This window comes from Anopheles arabiensis, chromosome 3, assembly GCF_016920715.1.
Source record: "Anopheles arabiensis isolate DONGOLA chromosome 3, AaraD3, whole genome shotgun sequence".
In the NCBI taxonomy this organism is placed as follows: Eukaryota; Metazoa; Arthropoda; class Insecta; order Diptera; family Culicidae; genus Anopheles; species Anopheles arabiensis.
This window is the reverse complement of record NC_053518.1, coordinates 8,792,498-8,816,256: the sequence shown is the minus strand read 5'-3', so window position 1 is coordinate 8,816,256 and position 23,759 is coordinate 8,792,498. Positions and strand designations below refer to the sequence as shown.

At 45.6% G+C, this 23,759-nt stretch overlaps 2 protein-coding genes across 3 annotated transcripts in view; one reads left to right on the top strand and one right to left on the bottom strand.

Annotated features, from left to right (window-relative positions):
• The window catches only part of LOC120901436 (phosphoglucomutase-2), a 52,898-nt gene that overhangs the window by 18,051 nt on the left and 11,088 nt on the right, over window positions 1-23,759 (top strand). Inside the window, exon 1 of one of the 2 annotated variants that reach the window (XM_040309388.1) lies at window positions 22,430-22,551. The exons of the other annotated variant lie outside the window; for it this stretch is intronic. The gene's annotated coding sequence lies outside the window, so the exon portion shown is untranslated. Of the gene's footprint in view, window positions 1-22,429; window positions 22,552-23,759 lie in introns of those variants that run through there. 2 annotated transcript variants of the gene reach the window in all.
• On the bottom strand, window positions 903-21,694 carry LOC120901440 (START domain-containing protein 10-like). The gene is made up of 5 exons (XM_040309396.1): window positions 20,561-21,694; window positions 11,922-12,228; window positions 4,004-4,142; window positions 3,619-3,889; window positions 903-3,540 (listed from the first exon to the last, which is right to left on the bottom strand). The coding sequence occupies exons 2-5, from the start codon at window positions 12,211-12,213 to the stop codon at window positions 3,040-3,042; spliced, it is 1,203 nt and encodes a 400-aa protein (XP_040165330.1). The 5' UTR covers window positions 12,214-12,228; window positions 20,561-21,694; the 3' UTR covers window positions 903-3,039.

Sequence of the window (23,759 nt, the reverse complement as noted above, 5' to 3'; positions counted from 1 at the left end):
CGCGGGGGAGTAAGATGACACCATTTTTCAGCCTGCTGTCTCCAGCTGGCAGGGTAGATTCGTAGCCCTGCGCCCCTGAGCGGACTGAGCGGGTGGAAAACTTGTGGGGTTGCTCGTCGGCCACATTTATTGCTCTGGATAAACGGACGCGCACTCCTGGGGAGAGATAGTGCAGGGATTAGGTTAGGGTTTTTTTCTTTCATTTCTCTCTCTCTCTCTCTTTCGTTAGTCGTTTTGTGGTGATGTATGATGATATGGGACATGTCGATATCAAACATACGGCTCGCATTGTACCGGGGAAATCCAGATATCCTTGGAATGTTTTGCAAAGCGAATGAGCAATTTTGATGTAATTAGTAACTCATCGGAATGCAAATTGTCGAATGTCTCTGTTCGTCTTTTTGCAACAACTTACCCATTTCGCCGAGCTCACGACTGGACATCCATTTTGCATATTAGTCCCCAAAGGCACGTGGCACTTGAGTGAAATAGGGTGAACGTAGAATGATTTAACAACATGCGCGGTAATAAATGGCTGTTGCTGACGACGAAAGGTATATAGCAGCTCTGAGGTGGGTCCCTCAAACGCCATAGTTCTTTGGTGCAGTCACCACCCAGCAAACCAGTTCAGCCGCGCTCTGGCGGCGACGCTTTTGGATGAAATATTCATCCAGCGTTTGTTTGCTTGCCAGCCTTATTTGTGTTTGCTGTGCAGGGTCATTAACAGCGCGACAACTGGCGTTTCGCATATTTGTTCTGATTGGGAGCGTTCTGTGGTGCTTTGTCCATGGCTGAGGATTATGAGCACATTTCAGATACAATCAGTGTAAGCGAGAGAGCATAATATGTTTCAACAGTCTTGGTCATCATGTCGTTGTAAGCAATCTGAGCGCATAACGAAGTTCAATTCAACACAATCGGCTTTTGACTGATTTTATTTCAACAACCTACAACTTCAACGTAATTACACAGCAAATGGGGGTTTCCTTGTTGTGCGCCTAGGATCGAGCCCACCCAAAAAATCCCCCCTTCCGGTATACAGGTGCACCCACTCATCCGCCTATACCCTCCACTAATGTCACACACTCTACGGTCAGTCAGTCAGTCTGCTGCTGCTAATCAACCATTACAATGAGTGGCGTAAACCCTTCACACGAAAAATACATAACTTTACCAACTGACATACATACAGCACACGCACTTACACACACTTACACTTACATACACTTACAATTAAAAACTGTGTCCATTGATTGGAAAGAGATAGTTCCAGAGATGGTAGCAAAAAGGGCGGGGAACAATCTGCATTTTGTTTGGCTAATGTTAGTGTAGTTCAATGAGGCCTGCACACCTGCACACCAGCGAATGGGAAGTGCGAATTTGATTGACTCCGTTGCGCTAAGATCATGTAATTGTTGCGAACTACTATTCCGAGGCAAAGCAAGATGCACCCTCAATCGCAACACAATCGACTCCAGATTAGGCGAAATTATTTACAACTTCTTCTGTGTAGGTATCGCTCTTACTAATCACAACGCGACAGTAATTGGTTCGTCTTTGATAAAACTCTGTGTGTGAGTCTCTTCCTCTCTACCTCTCTGATTCACCCGCTCCTGTTTGTCTTATACTCTATGTTTTCATCATTGGTTAGCTCCTAGCTAGGGTTTTATTTCCTCCCATATTGTTTTACTTACAGTCTACAAGTCTGATAGGTTTTTCTGTGTGTGTTATTCTCATAAAGTTATTTCTTACAATTTGAAGAAAGTGGGAAGAAAGGCCACAGGAAAGGGAGGGGGAGACTTACAGTTTCATTGTAATTTGTATGGTGTAGCGGTAGTTGAAAAGTCTTACGCACTAATTGTCTTTCGCGCCTCGATTTGCTGTTTGGCTATCTATAAACCATCCGCACCGGGCTCTTCTATTCGTCTGCCCTTTAAAGGTTCGTCTTTTTTTTTTCTTTTTCGTAACATCAACTGCGAATTGTCTCACTCAGTACCACAGTACACAGGTTTAGAAGGTTTAGTACAGATTTTTTTGTTAGTATATAGCACATATTCGTAACGCGTTCACCCATATGTAACGGTGTAACGGTGTGCGACTAGGCTTTTCTCTAAGTATGTTATCACGTTGTTTCCGATGGCTGTTTGGTTTATGTTCGTTTGTGGTTCATTTTTCAAACAAGATGTACAGTTTACACTACTACTACTACCTCTATCCTCAACAACACGGTTCTAACAACACATTTACAGTTTACGGTTTACTCCTGTGGAGAAGAGGAAGTTCTTATGTTGTGTTAGATATCTAGTCGCTATTGACCTTTATTTACATCAAAGTTTGGAGAAGCATTGATATTGGAGTTGAGATAATGTAAATGACCAGACGAGCACACTTTGTTTTGTAACTTAAAATCGATGCTTTGAAGGTGGATTTTAGTTTAAAGAGTTATCAAAATCATTCAAATTATCGCGAAAAAAGCAATAATGTCCCAAATGTAATGCTTTTAGTAATAATTTCATGAGTATTACGTACATTGTGTTAAATGAATAAGGAAAGCAGCTAAAAGCAATAAATAAAACACGATGCTGCACTAATTGGGATACAAGTAAGCTTCTTCAATTACTTCTCCATTAGATTAGATCTATTTAATGGTGTAGGGTACGTGCATAAATCTGATCGCAAAAGATGATCGCTAAGGTAAAGATACAACCGACCTTGCTTCTGCCAAGGTAAACACTTCTCTACTCGTTTTCAGTTGTTGGTTTTAAAAATCTCGTAGATTTGTTTTTCACGAAAGCTTTCAAAACGTTCTTCCGTGCTCGTATCGTTCGATTATTGTATTTTGTTTCATTTTTCGAATTCCTCCCTTCTGCTGCTTAAGGAAGGAGCGCTTTCACGTCGGGCGATTGATTGATTTTACATACGATTGTACATACATTCCTCCGTCGTTCCCGTTTCGATGCATAATACTGATAGCCTGCCACTCCATTCCAACAAACCTAAACCCTTCAACATTCTAGCCCGCTTTCCAACTACAACTAACTAAAACTTCAAATTCAACAACGACCTCCGCTTGGTGAGACCCTTTTCCTTTTTCTCCTTCTTGGCCAGTGCGCTCTCGGCAGCGGCCGCCTCCTTGGCCGCCGCTTTGCTAAGCTTTTTGCTCTCCTTGGCCGCCGCCTTTGCCTCCTTTTCCAGCTCTTTGCTGCTTTTCAGGCCCTCCTTTCCGTCCTTGCCCTTGGGTTCCTTGGCATCTTTCTGCTTTTTCTTCTCGTCCTTGCGCTTCTCCTCCAGCAGCTCCTTCAGATCGTCTCGCTTGGGGAATTTGGCCTCCTCCACCACGGGCGAGGACGGTGTCGATTGGGCCTTTTTGTGCAGTATCGGCAGCACGCGACCGTTGGTTTGCGTTTTCAGCTGGGGTAGCTTTCGCTGTGCTGGAGGTTGCGGTGTGCTGGGTGACTGCTGTTGGCTGGGAGCACTTTTCGGGCTGGAAACTGTAGCTGCAGGTGGTAGCGCGAGTGGAACTGTTACCGTATCGAGACACTGTGCAGAGGAAACAAAAAGAATAATCATTAATTTACTCTAATGGGACATCTTTTTACGTGTTTTTCTCTCACTTACATCATCGATCGATATCCGTGGACAGCGAATCTCCTCCGGAAAGCGCCAGGGTTTCCGCAGATGGGGCTGCGTCAGCTTCCAGCCCGGGTACCCGAGGGCCGCCTTCTTGAGATCCTTTACCATGCGCGGTCCGAGCGTGTGCGTTACCTTGTTCACGAGCCAGGGCGGCAGCGTACCTTGCGGGTCACAGTGCGCCACGTACTTAAGTATACAGCCAGTCTTTGAGTTTTCGTTCGTTCGCAGTACGAATCCGGTAATGTACGACATCGCGCTGGGATGGCAAACAGAATGGAAGGGGGAAATTAATTAGCAAAAAGGTGAACCATTAGAACGCGACAGACAACATAAGAGCGACACGAGCGTTTTGTGCAAATATTGTACCTACCGTACGTAACCCTTCTTGGGAGGATAGTTCTTGTGGGGGACCGAGCGTGAAAGGAGCATCTGTTCGCCTTGGGGCCCGGTGTCGAGCCACGATCGTTGCAGCACAAAGTCTCGTGGCTTGAGAGGCGGTGGACAGGACACTATCAGAGGGAGGGGGGGAGCAATAAAAAAACGGAAAATTATTCACCATACAAGCTTTGTTTTCGTTTTGCTTTCCTCTCTTCTCGCATCGTTTCAAAACGATACACCATGTGTAACGGGAGACGCAGTAACAGTTGTGGTACGAGCTTCGTTCATCGAAACGAATTCACTTTGCATCGCAAATGTAGCGTTGTTCTGCTGTTCATACGAAGCGAAGGTAAAACACACCAGAAGAAAGCGTTTCAATTTGCATCCAAATGCAAAATGAGCACGCGTATGAAGGATGGAGTGTGGCGTGCTGTGGAGGCTAAAAATACAAAGCAATGTATATTTAACCATCGGCGATGGCATAAATAAGTGCTTTTGCAGCGCTCGAATAATGGAAACTGCAATAGATTCTTGTTAGCGCGGCAGTGTTTGTTAAATTTCACCGAAAAGTGCCTGTGAAATATGTACTCAGTGTCGTTTTTTAAACAAACATGTTTTGATGTCCTTTTGGTCGCGTTTATACTGGCCCGTGCATTGAAACCATTGGAATTGCTCCATATTCATAAATTCGCAATATTGATATGGTCTTTTTTTAACATTCCAGCAGCAAAAAAAAAATCCATCACAGCGTTGCACCACCACAGAAGACTATATGGAGTGTTTTAGGTGCAACAAAAAGTACAAGCACAACCTATGATGTGAGCCAGAAAGTTCAGACAATCGGTGTGTTTTTATGAACCATGAATGAAACATGAATTTACTGTGGCATAGGAACACGTCCCTGTTTGCATTCTTCCATGCTTCCCTGCCGTGTCGGGCATAGGGAAAATGCTAATTCACGTAATTCAATACAGTACACAGAGCATGAGGGAAAAAGCACCACAAAATGCACTGCGAGCGGGGGCCGAAGGTGAAAAGTCAAGTTGCAAAAATAAAACAAAATCGGTTTTAACGGCAGAGGGTGGGTTTGAATGTTGCAGCGCTTGGAGCGTGCTTTTCACGTGAGCGAATAAACCATACATTCGGGTGAATATTGGGCGGTTTTATTAGCCCTCACCAATGCCGTTTACTGTCGGTAAACATTGCGATGATTTTAATGAACTTTCGGTGTGTGTGGGTGTGAATGTTTGCCCTTCATTAAAGCTAATTGCATATTGATCGTCGCTGGTGCAGTATTGATTTTTGAGGTGTGGAGTGTGTACAAAGCTTTGTCAAGTTTGATTACTCGCTGAAGCTATTTCTTTACGCCTTTCCTAAAACATGCTAAAGTAAACGATAAATTTAGCGAGAAGTATTACAACCCTACCCTCCAAAGCTACATACTTCTTCGATGGCACCATTAAAATGCCAAGTATTTAATGCATGCGATCGGCCTTCACTTCAACATTCTTCACCTTGCCTCACTTGCTGCTCCAGCGGCTGTGGCGAAGAATGGTGCAAAAAATGGGTGAGTCCCTCCCCCTAAGCACAAATAAACACCGACGATAGGCCCCAAGGCACCGCAACGCCGAGGCACGCTATATCGAGGTTTAATAAACTCGTAAAATGTTTTTCAAGCCCCTTGCCTGGTGCTAGAGCCTACCGCGCGCCATTACATTCTACCCAGCAGCAGCAGCAGCAGCTCGTTCGGCGAGTCATTCTTCAAGTGGCTTTCTTCGAAGCATGTCGAAGGGCGCCGCGCATACCGCAGCAGGGTAAATATTGTTAAATGGTTAAAAACATGGTTGAGATTTTTTTGGCCAAACCCTGTAAATGAGTGCCGCGGGAGCCTGGCTTAAATACTTGATCACACGCATTTCGCAGCGTTGAAGTGTGTTGATAGTGGGTTGAACGAGGTTTGCCTTTACCAGATGATTTAAAGAAAACTGTATTAATGGAGCATTACATCAATTTTGTGCGTGAAATGGCAACGACACCATTAGATAGATGGTTCGTAAAAATCTGTTTCACCATGTTATATTTGAACGTATCATTCTGGAGTCGGAAGTTCCCCTGTCGACTACAACGACTCCGTAAGTGCTAAAGTGACTGCTGTCCTGTCTCTGTCACCTCTCGGGGGAAATGGCAAAAGTGTAATGCTTTATTGACAAAGTTTTCAGCTTTATGTTTAAATTACGACATGCGGAAGTTTAACTTTTTTATTTCAGTTTGAGAAACATCCCGCAGGGAAATGTATATGTTCCTGGGCGGGCTCGTTCGGCTCGTTACTTTGCCGTGATGGGAAACGAACTTCTGGAGGAACCGTACTTCCAACGTTTTGATGATTTGATGTTGTTAACCTTAAGTTGTAATTCCGAAGCAGCAAAAAGGAGAATAGATTGGGATTTTCTAAGTCTGGAGCAATAATTGCGCTGTATAATAAAGCTTATTAGAATTGTATTATGGATGGGAAAATGCAGGAAAAACACACTTGCTCATCTCCTGCTCATGTGTCTTTTTACTATCGCTCGAGCTGGTATGAATAATATCGAGTCATGCGGGGTTTAGTATGCTAATAGAGTAATCAAACGATATTATTCCACATTTTATGCGAAAAGAAACCCGCGCTGTCCCTTTCCCTACCATGGATGATGCATCATCGCCATACACAGAAGAACACGAGAGAAATTCATGAAACCGATGCTAATCCACTGGTGTGCATGAAATATGAGGCCCCCCGGAGCGCGGACGTCTGTGTATCGCACCTCGAAGGATGTTCGAAAGTTCGAAACACGAAAGACGGAGAAACAGTTTGTTTTTTGCTCCTCTGCTTTTCTTTGGCGAGTGTTTTGTATTAAATAACAGAAACTCCCTGCGGGGGCTTCGGTATTGAAGCGGGCGATTGAGTGTTAAGCAAAAAGTATCAATCTTTATTCGCTTATGTTTGTTAATTTTATTTCGCTGAAAGATTGGCATTTGTTTTTTGTTTTTACTTTTTAATATGCTCGGATGTACAGTTTGAACTTTGACCTTGAAATCAAGCAGCTACCCAAACCCAGACCCAGACGACAGCTTTATAGTTGCTTTTCTAGGGGAGGGAAAGCCGTTTTATCTTGGCAAGAATCTTTCTCCCCCGAAAGATCAATTAGCACAGTGGAGAGGAAATTTAGTCGTGGTTTTGCATACCGTCCCCCAAAAAAGCTCATCTTCTTTTGGTTGCTTCCTTCGTTTATGTCCCTGCGGCACATTTCAAAATGCTGCTACCAAAACCAGCAGCATCAGCGGGAAAATTTGAACAGCAGCCACAAACCACCACACGTCTGAGTCGCTGTGTAATATAGCGTCGATTGCCCGTCGTACACTGCTGCAATGCTATGTGGCTGTAAATTCAATTTGTGGTTTTCGTTGGGTTTCGCATCCCTTAGCAGCCCTCTCCTTAGCGCCCAGGCCGGACTAGTGGGGTCGGTCGGCTCAGCTCAACCAGCGAAACCTCCCGCTTTTGACCCTGCTTCATCCGGAGGGGGAGGATGATGTTATTAGATTTGAGCGGTTCCAAGAATATTCTGCTCCATTAATCGGTTTACGAGAAACCTTTGCGATGGCCGCTTGATCAAGCGAGAGGGAAAATTGGCTTGCAAGAAGGAGTGTAAAGTGAAGATGCGTAAGGGTTAAATCCACTCGAAATGTTTGTATCATAGTTACTGTGTACGTGTGTCACTGTGATGGAATAAATCGGTGCGTTGCATGGAAAGGCTCCAGAAAGAGCAGCTTTTAGGAAAGCCTTCTGATTACTTCCACATACTCATGCGATGCGTTTGATGGAATTAAATCAACTGTAATCATTATTGCCGAAAGTAATATTATCCTTCAAGGTTATATTTGATAAGGAGATGGTATGAACATATTCTATTTACTAAAACTGCTTCAAGCTGTATAAATACAGTGCAAAATTCAGCTTACCAATATCAGTTTCTTTATTTACCTCGAGTTACATCCCGAGAAATTGTTTTTCAAAACCTTATTATGACAATCATCCTAGCTTGTTCCTCATTATGTGTTTCTTCTACAGCCTTGGCGGTTTGTGAGAATTCCCCGGCACTCTTAAATTGCTTCACAGCCATCAGCAAAAAGCATGTAACGGATCAATCATGCTCAGTTTCTGGCTAACAAGACGAGTAATTTTATACCGTAAATAATGTCCTTTCGGTTCCGCCGTGTGGCACACGCACAAAACAAACACACGCACAGCAACAACAAAAAACAATACCCGCACTTACAAGAAACACGGGCACGCTTGTCCCGGGCACACCAGCAAAAAAGTGCCGTTTCGTGTAGCATTTCCCCGGTACCATATTTCCTAGGCATGATGTTTCATGTTCGCTTGTTAAATCCCTCCCAAAGCGGTAACAATATATAGATTGGAGTGGTGTTGTGCGAAAAGCACAAGGCTAGCCGCCGCAAGCATTCTTGAAAGTTTCGTAGGATAAAAAAAAGGCAAAATCCAGCCACAGAAGCGGAAGAAGAGAGATAAGCCGTATGGGAGGAAGGATGGGCAAGGCTAAAGTAAACTTCACGCTGGTTCGCGACCGGTAACGAAGCGCGCCACTGGTTTCAATTAAGATCGTGCCTGTGTTTTATCTTTAGCTCTTCTAGCGAAGTGCGGTTAGGTATTGCGTTATTTTTAGTCTCCCTTTTTGGGGCGGTGTGGAAAGCCTTGGTCCAGGAAACCGCCCGATTGCTGGAATGTTTCCCATTTACCCTCGTTTCCTTGTTGAATCGTAGTCCAGCTTTGCTCCATTTCCTCTTGCTGCCTATATTTGCTGCACAACCAACGGGTCGTCGGTCGTTGTCATTGGATCTACGTTTCACGATTATCCTTCAAAATCAGGGCACACCAAAACGGGGGAAGAAGATAACATTTTCATCACCCCATTTGTCTCATCGGACGACACGATCGTTTGTGTTCGAAAATAATCAAGCACAACACACAGCGGTTCGACGGGCACACAGATTAGGGAAGCAAGCGGGTCTACTTTTCCGTGGGCTTGCCCGGATGAAAGCTTACCGGCTACAATATTAAACAATATTCTCAACAACCTTTTTCCGAGGGCATTGCCCGAACGCTTTGCCGGGTCATCGAAAGATTGCTTCAAAGTAGGGATAAGTGAGGCATCCCAATCAACTTACACGCGGCCTTCTTGGTCTCAGGGGAAATGATTTTTCAATCGTTTTGGAGGGTTTTGAAGACAGCTTCAACCGCCGTCCCGGCTTTGCGTAGCATTATGGTGGATTAAAATGGTTAAGGCTTAGTAGGGTAAGACTGTTTTGGGTGGTTTGCAACGTTTTAAATTAAATTGATACTAAAATCTGTTGAAAATTTGGCGATAATTTTGTGTGTGGTAAAATTTTCAAGATTTTTTTCCGTTGGAATCAAAAATAAAGGATTTTTTCATTCTTTGCCTATTTTGTTGGTTTAAATTCCGTTCAACTTGTTCTACACTTCTGGAAAAATACATCAAAATGAAACGTTCTGTTTGGCTGATTTTAAGACCTTCGTAATTGGTGACGTGACCAGGATAAAAGACAAAAACGAAAGAGCTTTCCGGTTACCCTGGTTACAAAATAGAATTTCTATCAATTTAACAGCTTGCTTGCTGTCATTACGTTAGCTTTAGGTCCTAAAGGACATTCCGGCATTCCTAATCATTGTAACCAGCCAACGAACCAGCAGAGCGTTAAGACGCACCTTAAGGCTGCTTACAAATCGGAACATTCATCAATTTTCTCCACAAATAATGAAGCACTCTCTACCGGTGTACCAAATGCGAACCATTTCCTCAAATACCTGCCTCGCTCGGGGTGCTTAACGCTGTGCTTTTCACAAAACGTTGTTGTTACAGATGCGTATTATCGGTGTTCACTGATCCGTTCGTTTTTCCGGCTGGAAGGAGGGAAGAGGATGCGTCTCGAGCAGCAAAGTAAAATCCCAAGCAGTTTAAACCAATTTACATACTTCAATCGTACACACTACCGGGGCGTGACAGAAATGGCTGATGGCGGTGGTGGTGGTGGTTGGAACACATTTACACATGCTTCCGGGCACGAGAAGCTGAACCGACTTTGGGACCGAGCCGGTTTTGTTTTACTCCTGGTGTGTGTGTGTGTGTGTGAATTTCTGATTAGTATCTTTATGCTGAGAAGAAGCAAAATCAAAAGACTTGTAAAAGTACATGCCGGGCCATCTCTCTATCGGCAGAGAAAGTGTGACGCTGCGAGGAGATGTTCGCGGAAGGAATGAAAATCAAAACCGTTCTCGTCCGTGTGCTGTGTTTGTATCGTTCGGGTTTGTGTGGGAGAGCTTTCGCTGGCTCGTTGTGTAGCGGATGTGCAGTATATGGTAACGAGTGGGGTTTGCAAGTTTTATGCTGGCGCAAGTACAAGTGCAAAAGTTTCGTTCTCGCGCAGCGCTGGTTTTACATTTCTTGTGGTAAATTTCGTTCCGATCGTGAACTTTTCCAGCTTAGAAACTTTGCCCGGGCGGCGCTTTTCGGTGATTATGGCTTAGCTCGGGTAATTTCGGCACGATGTAATAATTTCAAATTAATTTAAAGCACGGCTTGAGAGGGGGTTTTGCGTGGTAAATAAAGATCAATTAATTGTAAGTAGTAAGCAGAGCTTGCCTAGCTTCACTTCGCGATGGGTTTCACGTTTCCCGTCAGGTGGTTGGCAAATTATCGGCCCAGGTTAAACCACATCGCCATTAACGTCATCTGTGACGTAGGTCATATTACCTGTCTGTTTGTGGAACGGATTGTGCTAATGTTTTTCCGGCCCAAAAAAGCTACACATCCTGCTGATCTTGGAGCGCTGATCTTAAAACCTTCACCCGTGGCTTTCCCGCATTAGCATAACCGGCTCTGTTCGCTTATAAGCTGCAAATGTTATTACCCTTACGCCAGCTGGGCGAATATGATGAAGATGGAGGAACTCAGCCTGCTAATGGTGTGTAAATCTGCGTTACCTGTGCCCGTGTCTGGTATGTTTTCCGCAAACACGAGAATGTACAGGTGTTATGAAAAATTAATTTACACAAGTCCCCGTTTCGGGTAAAGTCTTCCTTCTTCGCTAGAACCTTCCGCGAATTCGGTACCATTTATGGGTGGAAGCTCGGAGGTGCAGGAAGGTCGGTTTAACTGGTTTGCAACGAACACACTCACACATACAAAGGCTGACGCAAGATGTGGTACAAGTGAATAAATAAAGCAACGGTGCGCTTTCGCTTCGCAACCCCAAATCTCTCGCTTCCCCAGCAAAGTGGCCACGACGCGGCGGCCCAGGGTCGTCATCGAGTCTGATCATGGTCGGTGAAATTGGGCTTTACGACCTCACCGCTCGCGTAATCACCTCTGGGATGGGAAGGCAAAAAGTGGCCCGATAACGCCACCGTCGCTGCGGAGGTGAAAATGGGACTCTCTCATGACGTATTAAAAGCGTTAAGCTTAATGGGACCTTCACCCGGCTAACAGAAAAAAAACAGAGCGTTGGGTGTCGAATGGAAAGCATCACTTCCTCCAAACTGCAGAGGATTACGTCTCCTCCCTCCCCGCTTTGGCCGCACCGTGAAGCTGAAATCAGACAAGCGAAACGAACAGCCCGATAAGCGCGTGTTCGGTTTATGGGCCCCATCAAGTACGTTATCGAACGCTTTATCTCGCGTATCCGTGGGCGAATAACAACACCTTTTTCCCGAAACATTTCACCAAAAGCTTCCCTCTTTCCCCTGCCTGCACTCCCTTCCCCGCAATCATTAATCAAGCGATTAAACGCGAACAGTGCTGGAAGTGTGTTTCGACGGGCTCGGTATCACTCACTTGCGTAGTAACCGACGTCATTGTTGACGTTCAGTATGCCGATTTCCTCGCTGGCGAGCATGTGCGAGTCCCACACCTTCCGGTAGTCGGGATCGTGCAGCACGTCGAACACGATGTCGGCGGTGACGTCGGCAAACTCGGTGTGGATCTTGACCATGTTGAAGTTACAGCCGGGCACGGGGCGCGTGTACACCTCGGTGTCGGATTTGGACAGCTCCAGCGTCCAGCCGTCGTGATTGTCGACCAGTCGTTTCAGCGCTTCGAAGTCACTGTCGTCTGCTATTCGTGCCATTCGGGTGCCCTTTTGCTGCGAAAGAGAGAGAAAGAGAAGTAAGGAAGAAATGGGAAATTAAAAAAAGAGAACAAAGCGATACTGCTGCTGTCTTGAAAACGTCAACAAGGAAGTAGCGAAGTAGGAACCAAACCCCAACTGGGATGAAAATGATCGCCCACAAATGCAATACCCAGTGGTAGCGACACAAAGAAGGAAGTTGAATGACTTCGCCTTACTCCCCCCCCACCCACCGGTATTGAAACGAAACTTTGGCCGGCAGGCCGTAAATTCCTAATCGAGTTAAGATATTAATTCCTCACGCAGTCTTTAGCCCCACTTCCTTGGCAATCCCCGTAGCGCTTTTGCGATGGAGCAACGTTGGCTGTTGCCACGCGTTTGCCAGTGACGTCGTTGTGTTGGCAGTTGTGTCGCTATTTGGGAGGTGATTTGGTGGAAGCATAGACGAAAGCCACGCGCTGGTGAAGCCTTGCGATGCCGATTTTCCGAAAACATCAATGGCACAATAAAGCCTCTGCACAATCAAACTGGTAACCTGGCTGGGGAGGTCTGGGGAAGACGGGATGGAATAAATTTTAATTTATTTCATCACACAGTTCAGGGCTCAGGAATGGGGGAGCGAACGATTTGTTGTGCTTAAAATTAGTAAGCCGGCTATTTCTGACTTTGTTAGAGGCTGTGAATCGAATCTCGGGAGCGTTGGAATTAGACACAAATACGTTTGACTTGGGTAAAACATGAATAAAACGATGCCAGTCGCTGGAAAGTTCGAAGGAAAGTGGATGTTTTTCTGTCTTTTACCCACAACACAAGCCGAATGTCCATGAAATGAGATGTTTGCCGAATGTCCGTGAAATGTAATTAGCTTTCATTAAAGATGAAACGTTAAACACGGACGAGCGGGCGACAATAACGATTCGTCGAAAATCTAATTGTCCAGCATGTTTGTGTCAGACCCGCTAGAAGGGAAAAGTGTGTTTGTGTGTGTGTGTGTGTGTGTGTGTAAACGTGATTCATGCTCTCTGTGTGCTGTCTGTCCTGTAATCACGTCGTTTTGCCCTCGCACGCTCAATTCAATTCGATCCGAATGACACTTTGTCAGCGTGTGTGGCGGCGTGGCCCTCCCCAGCAAGAGGATTCATTACTTAAATGGCGTTAATATTGCACAGCACGGAACCAAGGTTTTAGTGAACGCCGTTACAACCGAACGCTTTATATTAAGTTTGACGTGAGCGCAATAAAACGCATTACGCCTGTTTACGGTTATTGCAACATTCATTTTATTCGGTACGATGAGCACCACCACCCACCACCGCGGCATTCGGGATGCTCTCCAGGCATACTTTAGACGGTAGTGTAAAGCAAGCTTCTCGTAAAGTATAATTAAGGTTCCCCAAGTCGTGTTAGTGTAGTGCAATTCATAAACACTTCCTCCACGCTCCGGCCCAACTATCAACTGGTGGTATAAAAGGAGCACTGGAAAAATAACAAAAAATCGCATCTTGCTCTATATAGCAACGGTCACTGGGTTGAAGGCACTACGGGCTGGTGGGAAACTCATTTTCTGGATGGCTCGCCGGAAATGAGAAGAGTAGTAGCGAAGGTCGTACAGAACGATACCACGGGGTCACGGGTACGCCTGGAATGAAACCCTCCCGTTTATGATTATCTGTTTTACCACTCGCGGGGTCCGTTCGTCCGCCGTCCGCCGTCCACTATCTCAAAAGTGCGGAAAAGCTTACGGTGCAAAAATCATAAAACTGTTCCACATGCTCCCCCATGTTCTCTGTCGGTGTGCGTTTAGAGAGCAGCGAGCTTCACTACTGACACTGGTGCAATTTAGTTCTACACTCAGTTTTACACGGTGTGCTACCTTTTTTTGAGCTGAACTTCCCATAGGTAGGGAAAAGTAACGCTCGCTGCTGCTGCTGCTAGTGTGTAATCCAAACCGTATGAACTATGAACGCGAAATCTGCTCGATGCAATCAACGATGTTACACACAGAATTTAACGGACGAGGCTTTGGACGCTTCGTGGAATCCGCCTGGTGCTGCATGTGCTTTTGAAGTAGATAAGGTTAATTTCAAAGAATTTTCACATCAAACCCTTTTTGGCTTGGAATTTGCAAGGGTATTAGTATGATTTTAACAGCAGCAAACTTTTGCGAGAAAATGGTCAAAAACAGCTCAGCTAAAACAGGCAATCAACTAATTATTCTGCCTAGGAATTATGTTGTGTGAAGTGCATCAAAGGCGCCCAATTTCACGAAAAAAAGATAAGTTGGTTTGGATAATTTTATCGATCGCGACGACTTTGAGTAAACTGTATCAAAATGACACTCTGTAGTCACTTTGGTCAGGATAAATAGGGTAAAACTTGTACAAGCTTGCAATTACATTGACTGTTCCGTGGGGCATAAAATAAGGTTATGTATTTTGGTACCATTAAACCGGCACGAAATCATAACGAAATCATCGCGCACCACCACGCTTACCGGGGAGGGTGTTTCCTGTTTCAGCCCTACGACAAGCCTAGGTAACGTTTGAACGTTTCCGACAGCAAGCGCAAGAAGCAGGCGCACACACGTAGCACAGTGCGTAGCAGCAAATCTTCATCCTGTCAGTGACAGCTTCCTTCGCCCTTTGCGAGTACGACGTGTATTGCACCGCAGGCTCGTAAGGCTGCGTGCGTTGAGGTGGGTCCTTTCCTTTCCAGCACACCTTTGCACACCTTTTGGCATGCCCGCGTGAGATGTGTCATCGTGTTCTTGTGTGTGTTCTTTGCAACGAGAACCTTCGCACGGTTCGTATGACTCTTTCAAAGTGGGGGCGACGACCGGGTCGGATGAAAATGTTGTTAAATCTCGCCTCTCGCGGCGGTCCGTACCGGAAGCTGCCATACGCACGTTAAAACCTCCGGCACAGACACTCGCATACACAACCGAGAGTGTGCGTTAACTTTGTGATGTAAGATTTATGTTTCTGCTGCCATCTTTTTTTTTTCATGTGTATGTGTTGCTCAGCAAGTAGAAACATACTCCAAACAAACCCATCCCACATGAAAATGCCTTCGCTATCTCAAAGATCTTTTTTTTGAGCCCTGCTGAGTGAAGAATGTTTTGTCAAATCCACCTCCAGTTTCTCTCTGTCCGCCTGAATACTCTCGAGGGGATTTATTCTTAAGCACAGGTGGCAAGAAAAAAACACACATTTGCCCGCGGTGTGGTTTTACCCTAGTGACATTCGACACAAAATCAAACACCTCGTCCTGCGTCCTTCGCCAACCGGAACCGGAAATCGAAAAAAGCTAGCCTTTGCTAAATAAAACGCCGTAGCAATTCTGGTCGGCCCACGCGAGATTCGTTCACCGTGTGGGTGGTGCTGAATACGAAGATGATGATGATGATGTAGCAGATACATCGATAATGAGCCCGATTATGTTGTCCCGTCAGGCTGAAGGCACGATTTCAATTGGCACAATCAATGGGAAAAGGGTTCACGCCCACGCTGTGTGAATCCATCCGCAGCAACGAACACGACGATGGCGATGGCTTGAAAATTCAATCAAAAGATACGATTGGGTTTCCTGTGTCCAGTTGTCTGCAAAACAACATGCCGTGTCTTTTACTGGGCAGAAGTCACACATGATGTGAAACGTTGCTCATTTGAAAAAAACACAGATTGTGAACAAGAGTTTGCTTGTTTTTCCGTAACCGTAAAGCTGCTAATCAATTCATTCATCAAATTCAATGTGCTACCACTTCAAGGTAAGATGAAGTTTATGTTCACGGCACTCTCTCTCCAATCAACGAACAAACTCTCTTTCGTCCACCATTAAATGCAGTACGGTCAAGCGTCAACTGTTTGTTATTAATATTCCTCATTTTTCCCCCGCGTTCCTTCTCCCTTCTTGACGCTGGTTGCTGGTTAATGGTCCGGTACTGATGCTATTAAAACCGCCCCGTGCCAACTTCTTCCACTATTTTATGGGTACCCATTTTCTTCCTAATGCTATCCCGGCACGCAACGTTCGGGCATGATATGATGGAATTAATTTTTGCCAATATTTCACATCTCCCCCTCCTGTCGCGCGTTCCTTTTGTCTTCCGGCGTTTTGCTCCACAGCTCCACTCAGCTGTGTGAAATTTATGAACACGCATCTTAACAATTTCCGTACTGAAAATGAACTGGGAGGAAAAGAAAAACAGGAAATCTTTTTGGTGTGTGGTTTTTTGAGGAGGGGGAAAAACAACTCAAGTTCAAGTGATTTAGCTCGCCAAGGGCTAAGTTAAATGTGTTTGTTCAGTGTGCTTTCCTGTTTCGGGTCCTATTGAGCGCATTTATCATATTCGCCTGAAGCTTTCTGCTAGTGATCGTGCATCATATGCCCACAAACCATTATTTATTGCATCGTTCGATGGACAGAAATACTTGTCGAAACATGCCGAACACACGTTCTCTGTGGCGTGGTGGTGGTGCTGATCGGAATAAAATTCTCATTATCCTACAATAAACAATAGAGCACCGGGGAAAAATTGTTTATCCGGCTGCTTTTCGCTCGCCTCGCGGATTAAGTGCCTTTCCATTCCGCCCATCCATACCACCAGCGCCTCTTTTCAATAGGTTTCGATTTTGCAACTTTTACTACATTTTGATTCATTTTCTACCGGCGGCAAACACTTCCGGGAAGCTGTTACGCGAAAACGTGTCGGAAAAGTATTTTATCGAAGGGCCTCCCGTCCGTCCATCCTTCCATTTTGCTCGCTTGTATTGTACCCTTGTGTTTTTGCACTCGACACATTGTCATTCAAATCGAACGTCACTTCTTGCGCGCCGTGCCCACACTCCTTATTTGTTGTTTGCAACAGGGAAAGTATGAAACAAAACAAAAAAACGGCACAAAACACAAGAAAGTGTAAACTGAATTTTCATACATCCGGCGGGCGGGTTCTTCCTTCAGCTGAGTTCAAAGTTAGCAGTAGATGGTTGAACCCCCTGGCAGACGCGGTTGTTGTGATAAGTTGAGATGAAGTTTTTGGAGTAAGCAATAGAATTAGAAGTTGTGCTACACACACAGCGAGGTGCTGACAGCTCCGTGTGAAGCGCTCCGTTCGCACCGTGGCTCCACGTATGACACAAGTACGGCTTGCACGAGCACAGGTGCAGTACTATTAACGTCAACCACACTTAGGAAAGCAGCACCAGTTCGTACACAACCCGGCTCGGAAAAGTTCGTCTTGATGGCACTTCTGTTGCAGGGAGGTGTGCATGCGTCGGGTATGCTATAAATGATGCAGAGACGTCTTTCAAGTCGTTGGGCGGGTTATTTTCCCCAGCAACATACACTTACACACACAACCCAGCCCAGCCGTGATAACTCCTACAGGATAATGTGTCGCCTTTTGTCTGCACGATGCGACGAGATGTGGTGTATAAGCTCTTGCCCAGAAGCTGCACTGCTCTCGCAACACACAAGATTCTCATCGTGTCGTGTGTTGGAAATTGTTCTGGAAAATGCTATTATCTCTGCCAGCCGAGACGAACGAACGAACGTGTGGGTAGATGTAGTACAGCTTTGCCAGCACCGGAGCAGTAGGGTTGAGAGGAAACTGATTATCAATTCCGGCCACTGCCAAGCTGATAAGCGGGAAAATCGATAATTCTCCCTTGCCCGTGCGTCCTCCCCGCCTGGTTTTTCGTTCCTAGTGGCACTTCCCGGAAGATAAACGCCCACGTGGTGATGGTGGTGCTTTCTTGTCTAAAAATTACACTCTTATTCATACGGAACACTGCAAGGCCATCGTAGTACCGTTTCACCAGTTGCTCGTACCGGAAGTTTTCCAATTATGGTCAATTTTGCGCACATTTCCTGCTTCATTAATGAACAGAGAAAATGACTGCGATTTCGCTTCGCTTCCCGCTGTCTCTTCGGAAATCAACACACAGCACGTGGACGTGGTAATGTGATTCAAGTGAAAACTATATTTATCTTCCCATTGAACTGCTTCCACCCGGAACCCGGAATTGTCTTATGAGTCTGTCGACTCGCAGTCCGTCGTTTTCTTTTTTTGTTTGCTTTATCGTACTTCCTGACTTCAATCCATCTCTTGCTGATCATTCATTGGGTTGCAATGCCACTGAAACTCGATGCCACTTGACGGACGGAAATGTTGACAAATCAAGTACATCCTCCTGCTCGCTACTACCACCACCACCTGACCTGCCGGGAGAGGAAGCGAATGTGTTTGTTCAGCTGTTTCGGTACCATTTTTCTGGTACGAGGAAAACAAATATATGGGATGTAAAGGGGGGCGAAAAAATAAAGCTCCTCCATGATGATGCCAATCTGGCGATGGTCCGACGTTGCTCGGACGGTTGCTTGCTCCTCCTACTTCTAGTCGTTTATTTTGCTATAGGTTAATTATTTTGCGATCAGCAGAGCGTATGTGATGCTCCCGTCAATTGGTGCGAAGTAGCTTACCGCTGGTCCAAGTCACACTGCGTTATGGTGGAAACGAGTGATTGAGTGTTTGCTTTTTTTTCACGCTTTTGGTTGTTTCTAGTAATGAAAGTATTTTTCTTCCTTTTTTTGTAGGGGAAAACACATTAGCTAAAAGCATCTAGTGGAATGTTTTGTCGGCACACTTTCTCTTCTCAGTAACGCTTACCCGCCTGTAAGCAGAAAAGGGGCCTATCCGTTTGCCAGCGAAGCTCATAAATCATTTTATTGAAGGTTTTTCTTCTTTTGAAAGCTTTTGCCTTTTTATGGTTTTTGTTTTCTTTTTGAATGTTTCAATGCATGAATGCCTTTTTTAGTTAGCTTCTCTTCTCTTATGTCCAAACGGTTATTGTATTTATTTAATTAAATTGCCATGTGCTATTATGTTCTGTAACACGATTCAAACAAGATACCAGGTTCAAAGACCTGCTGCAAAACAAGTATCATCACTTACAGGTGGCGTATTGCATGCTTCAATTACATTGTACTGCTCCATGCATGCAAACGAAACGAAAAAAAGCTTCACTGTTTGATATCTGATTCTTGTTGCTCCCTGCATAAAGTGTCCGCTTTTTTACCCCCTTTCCCCCCTACGATACACACCCTTGGCAGTGGCGGAAAGGACGTGTCAAAAGATCGATACTGTTTGAATAGATTGATTGGGATTATGGAGATTCGTGCGATCGTATCGGGGAAACAAAGACAAAGAAAGCTGGTTGGTGTGTGTTTGTTCTTGACTCGCATCGACGACGTTCTATCACGTGAAGGAGCATCTTTTTTTTGTGTTACATTACCCTCGTTGTCATTCAATCACGTTTTCCCTCTTGATTCAACGTTCATATCCACCTTACGGCTGCTTATAGAAACGATGCAGTAAAAGCAGCATATTTTTCCATTTGCAATTGGTGGCGTTGTGACACTTCTTTTGGCGAATTAGTAAGGAAAGCATAAATCATTAAATATTTAGCTGTATTATAACCATTATTTTGCTTGCATTATTGCGTGGGCAATTGAAAATCAAAACTCAAAACACGTACTGTGCGACAAACGTAGCGACCTGCCTGCTAAGCGACGCTTAGGGTACGTCCTTCCCTTCGCAATGGAGGCGCCTGGTGCCATGGAGACGCCCCGTAATTTGATTCTCGATACGTTGCGCTCTAACGGACCGGAATCAAGTCTCATTTTCTCACTTATGTTAATCAACGGCAAATAGTGAAGGAGCTGGAGGAGTGGTAGAAAAGCCATCACTCGTGCGAGTGTGCAAAATCAGGCCACCATTTTTCCTTAGGGAGAAACCATTCCGTAAAGGGAAACACGATACTTGAACGGACTTAGCGGTAAGCGCGCTGCATGTTCGCCGAAAAAAGGGAGAAAAAATCACACATACAACCACGCCGCTAGTGTTCTAAAAGAACTCGTTTTACGTTTCGCGTTCACTGTTCGCAAGGGGGGGGGGTCAGACACGACGTATTCCCCCTCGGGGGAAAGTGTAAACCCAGACGACGAGGCCAATGGACTGATGCCAAATCGGGTGTGTGCTGCGGTTCGCGAAACAAAGCAGAAAAAGAAAGAAAGCCCACAAAACGCACACACTGAAGCGGGGCCGCGACTGCAGAAAGCAACCATGTGACGTTGCCGTGAAAAAGTTCTCGACGCGTTAAACACACGCAACAGTGTTGCGGTGTGGTAAGGTTGACCACGTGAGAACGTACCGTGCTGTAGGCTTGCTGGTGCGCAAAGAAGAACGAACAAGGTATCCCGCTCTCTCACTCTCTATTTCTCGCGTTCTATTGCACCCCCTTTTTTTGCTTCCTCCAAACCGTACCGAGAACGAAACACCAATACTTACTGTCTGTGGAACCGTTTGCTCTCGTACTAGTTCTACGCTATACGCCTCGTGTTTTTTTTACTCGGCCTCCTTTTTGTGTTGCCTGCTTGCCGCGATTTCCTCGTGCCTTCTCACTCACTGGCTTTGAACTTTTTCCTTTGCTCACCGCTCACTTTGCTCGGCTTCTCGCGACGCTTTTGCACCACAAAATTCGTACATAAACACACAGCGATACACACGCACACACGCTCACCGCTGCACACGTGGTACGGTTTTGGGGAAGGGTTTTTGTACTTTTTTGTTCCACCTTATCGTCGACGTCGCATCACTTTCGGGCTGCTTTTGTGCTCCGGCTGTTTGCCCACTGCACCATCACACAAAGCGTTGGTGGTTGATCTACTACGCCATGTGCAGACATGGAGTTATCCCGTAGAGTCGCTACCACGCGGTGCAGGTTGATTAAATGCAGTTCGGAAACAAACTTGTCTGCATTATCAGGTGTGGTGTGGTGCCCCACAAGAAACGATGTGTGCTTGGGGTAATGCACGCTATCACTTCCGCTATTGTTTGTAGCAGGATTTTGTGGAAATTAATTGGCTGACAGACACTTTGCTTTGGTTATTAATTGAATTAAGTTGTCTGCTTATTATATCATTTTATATAGGCCTCAGTAAAGCTCAAAGTAATGTCAGCGTTACTGACTATCTCTCACTCGAACTAATCCCAAATTATGGCCCAACTGCCCCTTCACTGCAGTAAGTAACCGTTCTGGGCCGAGCGTTCCTATAATCCTCATAAAATAGCACCGCCCAGCTTCACGGTAATCTCTATGGCAACTTTCATCCTGCCCCGAAATTATCAGTCACACCATAAAGCGCGTCCACAAACTACACAAGACAAACACAAACGAAGCAAACGAAAAAAACGGAAAAATCTCACGCACCAAACTGCAGCATTATCTACGACAAACGCTACACTGAGGGCACGGGCGGCACACCAACACTATCAAAGAAGAAAGCCCCCCCAACACTGGGAACAGCGTGACACGCGACGACACGTCGATGCGGCTAGCGAGACTGTCAGCGGTCAAACGGAAAACTACCGCTCCGATCCGAACGCAATGACGGTTAAACGGTTACTCCGCAAGGGCAGTTTGCTGCAGCATCGAGCGTGCTTTCCGTGAGCGTGCTTCCCTTCCATCATCCCCCCTGAAAGTATGCTATCCGCGAGCGCGAGCGACCGTTTTCGAGCAGTTACGGTTGCGAAAACTTCGGCGACTGCTCGAACGTGTGCGTTTACTAGGATGGGTGGAAAGAGTGGAGCGAGCGAAGAGAGTTGTGCTTGAGGTTGCTTTGCAGGAAGTAGAAATGGGGCAGTGGTGACGCTTTGTGAATCGTTGGCTAGAGAGAGACCGCACCATCGTAATCTCTTTGTCTTTCTCCCTTAAACCCCTCGGTGGCTGGAGTGGTGGAGCCTGTTTGCCATTCATAAACACACGAACGAATCGCTCTTAGGAGTGTGTAGCAGCGCATGCCCGGCAAGCCGGAGAGGAAAGCACACGGGTAAACACTGCACTGCACTTTTACTGCGGCCTCTGCAAACAGACGCTAGTTTTTGGTCCCGTATCTCCCTAGAGGTGTGTTGTGCAGTGGGCAGTCCGGCTGTGCAGTTTGTTTATCGGGATTGCTTTTCTGCAACATTGAGTATTTACTTCAGTGTTTCGTTCCTTGTGGGATCTTGACGAATGCATAACAAATTTAAAAACCAATTTGTGTTTAGCTTTGAGCACATTACTCTTCCACAACCGGGTAAAAGAAAAGTGCACAGCGCCGCCCTCGACCAATGCTCGAAAATCAATACCCTTTCGGCGGGTCGGATGTAGATTAGGCCGAATTGTTTTCGTTGCCCGAGCGCGGCCGCACCATTTTCGTACCGCGTGATCAGTTCAACGTGCCTTCCTCTGTTCGGTGGTTCGCAGTTTAGGTGATCGCGTGAACTTGAAACCCGGAAAGGTAATGGACCGCACATATGCATTCGTAGCCGTAGTACACGTGGAAATCGTGGCATCGCTGCAATGATGCAAATGGACAGGGGATGTCCACTAAGAACCCAAAGCTCTGATTGCTGGGGCCATCTGTCAAAACGGGATACCAGCTGAAACAGCAGACAGCACAGTACGCATTTTCGGGTGACAGCCGTTACTGTATACAATACCGAAACGGGAATGTGTGTGCGTGTTAGTGTGGTCGCGAAAGACCGAGCGAAGAGTTTCACCCCGAGGGTGTTTTGTATGTGTGTGTGTGGTGGTGGTACGGCCGTTGGGTAAACAAAACATTCAACAAAACGTACGCATTAGTGACACGGGATACGGTGATAGTGTGAGGAGATTAGCGTGGCCCAACAAACACCTACTAGTAGAGGTGGTTGCTTTGTTGGGTAGCAAAAACATGGCACCGTGAGCCGAGGTCTCTTTGTGTGTTTGATATTATTGGTTGCCATTTTTCCTTGCCCCTTCTTCCTCTACCCATTGTTTTTTGGCCGCAGAACGGTAGCAATGGTCTCATGTCACGTCGCAAGGATTTGGCCCCATTACCGCCCTCCCAGCAGCTGGAACTGGGGCTGGATGGACGACATGGAGGATTTGTGATTTATGACGATGACTGTCCGGGACCGGACCGGTTCTTTATTTAGGACTTTAACTTTTTCTTCCATCCCAGTTGATCCTTGCCGTTGATGATGATACAAAGCAACAGTGAATGACAAAGGCAAGTTTGTGGTAATGGTATCACGCAAATTGATCATTAATTTTCCGGCCCCAAAGGTGGTAATGTTATCGCCGGCAGAGCTAAACTGTCACAAGCCTAATAATAGTGGGCCGACTGAAGATGTTGGTTTATTTTTGCAACCTTTTATCCGGTATGTTTGTTTGTTTCTCTCTTTTCTCTTTTGATCGATCAACCTTGAAGTGTGCTTCCTCTATTCAAGGTGTTAAATCATCATTTGATCCTACCTTTAGTGCCCAATTTCCATTTTTATTTGCACCGACACACCAAAACTTCACCTTGTGCCACCTGGAACGGTATCAAGTATTGATTGGAATTGAATTCGAATTCGAAAGCACTGCTACCGCACAGAAGGATCATCACACCAAGGCGTACGGAATGAAAACGTTCACGTACTTCTCAGAACTTCCAATTGAAATCGTATCAAGTGTTCTTTT